Source organism: Scomber scombrus, chromosome 15 (genome assembly GCF_963691925.1).
Source record: "Scomber scombrus chromosome 15, fScoSco1.1, whole genome shotgun sequence".
NCBI lineage: Eukaryota > Metazoa > Chordata > Actinopteri > Scombriformes > Scombridae > Scomber > Scomber scombrus.
The window spans coordinates 7,004,949-7,013,793 of record NC_084984.1 but is presented as its reverse complement, the minus strand read 5'-3'; the positions used below and the strand labels follow the sequence as shown (position 1 = coordinate 7,013,793).

Sequence of the window (8,845 nt, the reverse complement as noted above, 5' to 3'; positions counted from 1 at the left end):
TCACTTAGTTAATCTGAAGCTTATATAAGCTCGTATAAAGTGGATATCTGCCATATTTACAGTCTTTTAAGCATCATATTCCCTCTTTGTGATTCCCTGTTGAGCTGTGGTGGAAGTATTGAAACAAAAAGAGGGACTTTGGTACGAAAAAGACTGTTGAAAGATATCTACTTGATTTGACTCATATGGACGGCTAAAGCTTCATATTAGCTTCAGATAAACTTTAAAATACATTTTTGTGCAGAAAGAGGACTGTGGATTTTGTCCCCATCACTTACTTTAATGGTCAGTATGAAAAGGAGGAATGATTACAGCAAGAAACACATGTTTCAATATTCATTTGGGACCCTGACTGTTGTTTTAAATGTGTCCTTAAAAGAAGAGCTCACACACATTTTTATCAAACTAATGTTTTTATTTGCATTGAAGGTTACGGGTTACAAAATTTAAATATGAACAGTATTAGTGGCCTCCAAATGCTAAATTTTGACAGATGGTTCTCTTGGTTGCACAGTCAACATATGAAAAAAAAAGTATGGAGTTCATTATGCATCATTTTATAAATTACTATTTTTTAATCCATAACTCAAAGTCAACTAATTAAAAATACAATGCCATTGAATAATCTTCCCATCACCTCAGGGGATGTGAGTGGCCTGATGCCTTCTGATTATGTGCCCTTGACATGCTACTGATTCAGTGGATCCATTCACACAATTTTTACAATTAATTCTCATATGTATACAGCTGTTTGGTCCCCAATAACACATGCATATCCATTCATAATAATCAAACTCAATAGCTACTTTTTCTCTTGGAACCCAAAAATGTGGGGATACACAAATGTAATCACACATACACGAGTGCCAAATTGGGACAGGTACGCTAAAACGGCTAATTTTTTTATTCTTTGGTGTAACGTCACCACGTTCGCTTCGGACAGCCGGTTGGATTACATTCAGAGTGGTTTTACGTCTTATTTTTAGAGATTGATTTTCAGGATGAGGGATCGTAGAAGTTCATGACAGCTGACGAGGCTCAGTGGGGGAGAGGGGGTGGGGGTTGGAGATGAGGTGTATGTGAAGAAAAAGGGGGGTTCACAAGTCTATGATCGTTTTTTTCTGCTCTCAAAATTTCTGAAGTTGGCTGGCCTAATCTTCATCTCTGCGAATTCAATTGAATGTTCGTGGCCTTTCCAGTGGAACCAGTTGATCCCCTGTGGAAAAACACAATACAAATTACGAGGGGGGAAAAGGCTCTAATGGTGAGACACTCAACACACACACAGTAATCTCTCCCTGGATGAGAATGGAGTAATCTGATATGTAATGAAATATCCGCACACACTGTACTTACCTTACTGTGGCTGGTGTCGCCATATTTCCCCATGAGGTTGACACGATGACAGTTTTTATACCAAAAGGCACCTTTGTAGGACAAGGCGCAGTTGGTGACAGCAATATCATTATCATTGTCATAGGTGGAGAATGGCCGACCCTGGTGGTAAGTCATGGAGTCACCTGGAGGAGATTAATAGATTAGAAAGGGTGATAAATGGGTTAATTATTGACTCAGAGCATTTAAATTAAAGACAGTCATATTACAGTAACCTGACCACATGGGGCTTTTCTTACAGGACATTTTCAGATATCTGTTTATTTACATCCTTGCCCAGATTTAGATGAGAAGATTGACTCTGCTGTCTATGCAATGAAGTATGAAGCTACAGACAGGAGCTTATTTTAGATAAAAGACTGGAAACAGCTCACAAAATCCAACTAGCAGCCCCTCTAACACCAAATAACACATCATCATCGGTTTGTTTAATCCATCCCTTGGTTGCTTGGTAACCTCATGCTGACATCAAGACTCCAGGAAGTGACAGCGTCTAGCCAAGAAATAGTTTGGCACATAAACTTCCCTCATAAAAGTCAATTCACAATTTATTTATAGAACGCATTTAAAAAACAACAGGTGTTGACCGACATAACAGAGAAATTAAAAAAGATAATTACATAATTAGATAAGTAAGTGTCTTTAGCAGGGATTTAAAAGTGCAAATAGAGATCTGACAGTTATACAAATCAAATATAATTGTGTTAGTGTTGCTAGGCAGGCCTTTTCCAGTCTTAAAGCTAAGCTAAGCTACCCGACTGCTGTCTGTAGCTTCGTATTCAGCATACAGACATGATGCCTACCTGCTGTTCCACTGTATCCTCCTATGTACATTTTATAGCGTGTTCTTGGCTCTGCAATCGTGAGCTTGTCATACTGAGCGTAGACTGATTCCCCTTGATCCCTCAAGTCCACTCGCATCTCATAATGTCCAGAAGATGTGATCTTATGGAGGTTGGAGAGACCTATAAAACAGGAGGGTTAATATGTGTGAATTGTGAGGTGACAGAGAGAGGTAAAGACAGAGTGGAAGTGAAAGAGGCTCATTGATGAATGATCTTACCCAGCCAGAACTCATCATTCATGTTACCGAAGCCAGCGGTGTAGTTCTTCCAGTTCCTGTAGAAATCCAGCTTTCCATTCTGGCGTCTCAGGAGGACCTGAGGAGAACTGGCTTTCATGAGTGTGTCACAACAGCTTCACAATTATCATAACACGCAACACCAAAGTAACTGCGGGGGTGACTTTCATTAGAAAAATACAGCCGTTACATAATTTGCATGATACTATCCAGTTAAATGTGACTCATTGTGGTCTCTAAACAGTTTTTAATTGGATTTCAGCAGGTTATTTTTCTTACTATCCATCCTCCGCCGTCTGTAGTCATGTCACAGTAAACCTGGATGGGTTGACTCTCCTCTCCACCCACATAGATCTGGTGCAGACCGGAGGCCGTCTCTCCGTTCAATAAAATCTGAGCACAGTCCTTCGGGTGTCTGTACAGCTGTCCGACTAGAAGCACATATTAAAAAGACATCAACTTTGAGACCATTATCTCTCAGACACATCTGCTTTATTTTCATCTGTGTTATGTTTTAAAAATGCACCGTAAAAGACAGTGTACAGTATCACGAGTGAGAGTAAGAACCTCAGAATGAAAGCATTTGAAAAATGAAAGAAAGGAAAAATAACTTTTTCCATTGAGAGCAGCTGAGACAGAAGAAAAATAAGCACAGGTGATCTGACTGGAATATCAGATTAAGTGAAAGGAATTTGACGAAATGCATCTGGACCGTTGCGCAATCCAAATCATGAGATCTTTTACTGCTGAGAAAGACTCTGTAAATCTAGCTGCATTATGCTGGCTGGAGTTGTGTGTAGGTGTATAATCGTCCTTACTGGTAGTGAAGACGGTGGTAATGTGACGACTCCTCTGGGCTCCAGCGTTGGCTTGCAGTCTGACACTGTACTCTGTGGAGCCAGTTAGCTGAGCCATGTTATATGAGGAGGCTGTCGGGCTTAAAACCACCTCCTGAAATCACAAACATACATATATATATATATACATACAAAACATTTACAAAGAGAAGGAACATCACAGAGGATTTAACTACAAAATGTTCAAACTGTTTAACTACTGCTAAACATTTCTCATGAAATACTGTTCATTTTTATAGCTACGGGTTTAGTTAAGACAGTTTATGTTGACCAAAATGCTTTACAGACACTGAGAATTACAATTACATATAATATTATCATGAGGATTCAACAGTGGAAAAAGGTGGCACACCATCAAAGCCACCCTTTTCCACTTTTGAACTGATTTGTGTTTTTGAGGGTGAGCACCCAACTGGAACGCACACATGCTGCTCCCCTTTTTGGATAATTATGAAGATCAAGGGTAAAATGAACAAAAGTAAAAATGAAAATAAAAATAAATACAAGTTGGATAAAATCCCCAAAACACAAAAACAGATATAAACAGAGCGTCTTTGTGATGAAAAAGATTGAAGAAAACAGATGGGATTTCTATTCAGTTCACTCTAGTGTGAAAAACAACTAGAAAAAGTCTTGAAGCAAGCCTGGGATGGATAACCCATCACAGGATTATTTTTATATTCATTAATCATTTGCTATTTGTCTGTTATAAATGATCAGTTTATGAGACAGTTTCTGCCCAAAAGGTTTTGGATTCTGTCAGAAAATCAAACCTATAAGACAAACAATGCCAACAAACTGAACATATACAAGTAACATAATGTTAATTTGGTCATTTTTTGTTTCTTTGAATGATCTCCACGTCTTTCAGGTGTCCTCGAATGCACCAGGTACATTTTATAATTGATTTTCCTTCCATGTTTATGTCAAATGAAAACAATGAGTACTTAGGAAATCAATCCAAAGTTTTTTGGCATGATTTGAAAAATGGTCTTCAGTAATGTTGAGTATATAATCTGAGCTATTTAGGCTTAAAGAAGCAAGACCAACACTTTTTTGGGTGAGCTAACATAATTTTCTTACATATTTTACTTTTTACGTTTAGGTTTTTGTATATATTATTTGTTCTTATTTATTTATATGGATGTGTTTATTTGTGTATGTATGAGCTACTGGATACATGAATTTCCCCACTATCTATCTATCTATCTATCTATCTATCTATCTATCTATCTATCTATCTATCTATCTATCTATCTAAACTGTACATACCCTGATTGTACCATCAGCAGAGGAGAAGGTGAGTGTGTAACCGGTGACGGCAGCCTGTGGAGGTTTCCATGTGAGCGTTGCACTTTCGGTTTGAATGTTAATAGCTGTCAGATCTCTAGGAGGGTCCACATCTGTAAATACAACGCAACCCCACTCATTAAAATGTTGTGTAATTAGGAAACATTTAGCTTTGAGTCATGATCTTAACAAATAATCTTTTCTAGACTAACCAGTGGTAAATTCAGTTACAGCAGAGGCGCTCTTCAGAGCTTCTTTCATCGCATGTACTCCCACTGTGTAATGAGTTCCTGGAACCAGGGAGCCCATCTCGAACTCCACCGTGTTCCCAGAAACATGCTCCACCACTGGGGAAACTGTACGGCAAGGAATACACACATCAACTGATCAAATCACATAATAAAGCACACAGTAAAGCATTTTTTCAGCCATACACACTTAAATAATTTATTAAATAAGCAATGCTACTAATAGAAATATCACTTCAACAGATTGACTAATACTAAATAGAGTATATATCCTTTATTTAAGCAGGTAAGTGAAAATGTGAGTACTATTCTCTCAATCTTAGCCTTTGCTAAGTAATAATGGAGATAAACATGAACTTAAATAGCAAAAACTACTAAAAAACAATAAACAGACTCACCTGATTCAGCACTGTAAGTAATCACATAGCCGTCAACAGTGGCCACAGATGGTTGCCACAGCAACAGAGCGGTGGTGTCGGTGACGTTAACTGCAGTCAGACCCTGAGGTCTGTCCAAAGCTGGAGGGCACAAACATGAACAGTCTCAAGAGAATGTATTCAGTTTAATATGAACTGACTTCAGTGTCGCTCTGAGTCAGGAGGAGTGGTGCTGACGTTATGAGTGATGTAAGAAAGGACGAAAGCCAACCTGTGGTTATAGTGTCTGTGCTGGGATCGCTCTCCTCCAGACCCTTCACGGAGCTGACCGTCACCTGGTACAACTTGCCAGGCAGCATGTTGGGTAGCAGAGCCTCTAACACGTCGCCATCCACAGCCACTGTCATCGCGGTTCCTGTGGAGGAGAGAAAGAAAATATGAGTTCTGCACTAACAACACCACAAACTGAACATCTAACTACACATCACACATGGTTGTCAGTTGACTTTGTGTTAAACATGTTAATCATCTTTCGTTTAGCATGTCAGCCTGCTAATATTTGCTAATTGGCAATAAACACACAATAACACCAAGACTGATGGGAACATTATTGGTTTTGCAAATTTTGGCCTGGTGATCTCACTAGATAGAAAGTTAGTTAACAGTGCACTAAAGTGATCCCAATTCATCTTGAGATGGACATGAATGTCTGTACACGGCTTTACAGCAATCTAATCAGCTAATCATTGTTGAGATATTTGACTAAAAACAACAGAGGTCAACCTCATGGTGGCACTAGAGGAAAGGTCAGGGAATAACTCAAGTCATTAGGATTCATCCTCTGGATCTCTATGAATGTATGTGCAAAATGTTATGGCAATCCATCCAACAGTAGTTTATATTTCAGTCTGCCATCCTGGAACTTGAAAACACAAATTTAAACGTCCAAGAAATTACAAACTAAACAAAACTGTTTCTAATTTCAAATGTAAATCCATCTTGGAAATAAAATGTAAACCTGCAGTGAATTGTAGCAATTAGTTAACTCTAATTATCTCTGGTGTATCCTGCTGGCCTAGTGGTTGAGGCAAATACAATGTAAAGGCAACTTCTACAGTTCAATTCACAGCTGGGGACCTTTGATGCATGTCACACCCTTCTCTCTTCCCTTGTTTCTGTCTCTCTACACTGTCTGTCAAATAAAAAGGCAAAAATGCCAAAAAAGTAAACCATTCTGATTGACCCTTACCTCCTTCAAATAGCACATAGGTGATGCGGTAGCTATCCACTGGGTAGCTCGCCAGGGACCAGTGAACTACAGCTGAGGAGTCAGTCACTTCAGAGAAGTGCAGTCCTCTTGGAGTCGACAGGCCTAGTGAAGTGCAAATGGAGACGCGCAGACAGGAAAGCAGGAAAAAAGAAGGTGAATTAAAGTGAAGGAAATATTTCAATAAACCTTGGTATTTCCCGAATGACCATTTTCCATAACAGACAGACATGGAGTTAAGCCTTAAACCAGAGGAATAAAGATGATTAGTGGGACTGTGTGTCCAGTTCTCTGACAGCAGACGTCACACCCAAAACTTACGAGGTTAAGTAGTTAGTATAAAACTAAACACTTTGCAGTGTTGTTCATATACCTGTCTGAGCAACCCCAGTAATAGGTTGGGAGCGTCGGTCCAACGTGACACCATAAAGCTCGATTTCATACTCAGTGCCACCCATGAGTCCAGTTAAAACCATGGTTCGTTCGTCACCGCGGACGTTGTGCTCCCGAGGATGGGCTAACCTTTTGCTGTCTCTTATTTTGATCACAAATCTGTCAAACATGTCTTCATCAGCCGTCCACGACAGACGGAAACTGTCGGCTGTGATGTCCGAGACAAAGAGATGCTCCACCTCCGGCTCAGCCTCTGGTTAGAAAGGAAACATAACGTTGCAGTAGGTTTGTTGTTTTCCCAGAAATATTCACCAGCTTCTGTGAGACGACGACAAGGGATCAGTGTGGAAGAAGTCAGCGAATCAGACAAGAAGGTTTCCAGGTGGCAGACAGGGTTATGTTCCAGCCTGAAGGCCTTTTTGTCCACCACCTCTGATCTGCCATGCTCCGTTAGTGTAAATCAGTGAAAACACAGTGGACGGGCCACAAAGGCTTTAGTTGGGAGAATTAAAAAGACAAGATGCTTTTTGTAGATGTTTATTTATGTCAGTTAACAAGTCGTCATCCCCTAAAAAAAGGCTCTGACGGATCTGTTCGGAGGATTTGTCGGAGGCTGAGACGAGATCCCCATGCGTCCTCAAGGCAGTGATGCATTCAGTGCATTCAAAGATAATGAAACAAAAGAGATTAGAAGTTAAATCAACTGACATTTCATGCTAAGAATGTCTGTTGATTTATCAGTGTTTTCCCACTTCTGATAATTTAGTTTTATTCGGTTGTTTGTATCCATCCGTTGGAGCTTTTTTTTGTTGTTGCCTGATTTATCAACCAACAAAGAAAGCAAAAGCAGCATGGTAAAAGTGAGTTAAAAAGCTATTCAAAGACATGATACGATAATCATATCATGTCCACTGACATCTGCATGTTGCATATCAGAAATCTGAGGGGGAAAACACACTTTAAAATATGAAGACAAACATATATGTTTGTTCATATTTTTTGGAACTGAGAAGAAACAGACGGGAGCTCCACACATTCCTCTTCCTCCCAGTGATGAAGCTGCATACCAAGAGAAACAGACTGGATGCTTAAAAAAAAGGAAAAGTGAGATCATTCTGGAAAAAGAGTTATGTTAAAAAAAATCTGAGTTAGGGTTAGGTTACAGTACTGAGCTGAAGCCTCACCTTCAAAACATGGTATGAACCAAAATACATCAATACTCAAGCTAAATATTGTTAAAATATCTTTCAATTATGAAACAAAAATAATGAATATCAAGTAAGTGTGTCTTTTATAGGTCTGCCAGGTTGTGATGGTGAAACTTCAGAGTTGGATCATAAAGCTTAATGATCAAATACACACAACAAAATGAGGAATTGCACTTTTTAGTAAGACGAGGGGGCCTCGCAGTGCACTGTGAGTGATACCTGTCACAGCCACTGTAGTCAGAGGCCGAGAGAGAAGCCCTGACTCTGACACCCCGGTCAGCCTGACCTCATAGCCTATGCCGGTGATGAGGCCCCAGATGTCCAGGTGACTTTGGTTTCCTGCCACAGTGAACTCCTGAGGCTCCAGCAGCCAGCCGGAGTCTGTCACCACTATGTGAAATTGGCTGAAGCCACCACTAGAGGGGGCTAATTCCTCCGGCTGCTGCAGCTGCTGCTTCACCACCCACGACACACGGAAGCCGTAGGGGGTTATGTTGGAAATGGTCAAGTTTTCCACTTTAGGCAATGGAGCTGGAGGGGAGTGGGATTGATTTTTTTTTTTTTCAGAGAGGGAACAAACGTGGGAGGGAGGACAAGATTCAATTAGGAGGATAATGTGTGCAATGGTTGCAAAAGCAAATCAACTTCCTGTGAGGTACCAAGTTTTAAGGAGGCAAAAGGAAAATAATCAGATATCAGTTGTTTAAAAAAAAAAAAAAAAGGGAACTT

At 39.9% G+C, this 8,845-nt stretch overlaps 1 protein-coding gene across 4 annotated transcripts in view; it reads right to left on the bottom strand.

The window, feature by feature from the left end:
- Window positions 1-422: 422 nt before the first annotated feature.
- The window catches only part of LOC133995103 (tenascin-like), a 35,327-nt gene continuing 26,904 nt past the window's right edge, over window positions 423-8,845 (bottom strand). For 3 of the 4 annotated variants that reach the window (XM_062434393.1, XM_062434395.1, XM_062434394.1), the window contains 12 exons: window positions 6,889-7,161; window positions 6,498-6,620; window positions 5,520-5,663; window positions 5,270-5,389; window positions 4,836-4,979; window positions 4,606-4,736; window positions 3,295-3,427; window positions 2,756-2,907; window positions 2,459-2,555; window positions 2,199-2,360; window positions 1,357-1,520; window positions 423-1,216 (listed from right to left, as the gene is read on the bottom strand). In XM_062434393.1, coding sequence (XP_062290377.1) covers window positions 1,106-1,216; window positions 1,357-1,520; window positions 2,199-2,360; window positions 2,459-2,555; window positions 2,756-2,907; window positions 3,295-3,427; window positions 4,606-4,736; window positions 4,836-4,979; window positions 5,270-5,389; window positions 5,520-5,663; window positions 6,498-6,620; window positions 6,889-7,161 — 1,754 coding nt within the window. In that variant the 3' untranslated portion in view covers window positions 423-1,105. The remainder of the gene's footprint in view (window positions 1,217-1,356; window positions 1,521-2,198; window positions 2,361-2,458; window positions 2,556-2,755; window positions 2,908-3,294; window positions 3,428-4,605; window positions 4,737-4,835; window positions 4,980-5,269; window positions 5,390-5,519; window positions 5,664-6,497; window positions 6,621-6,888; window positions 7,162-8,845) is intronic. The other variant, XM_062434396.1, reaches the window with a different exon arrangement.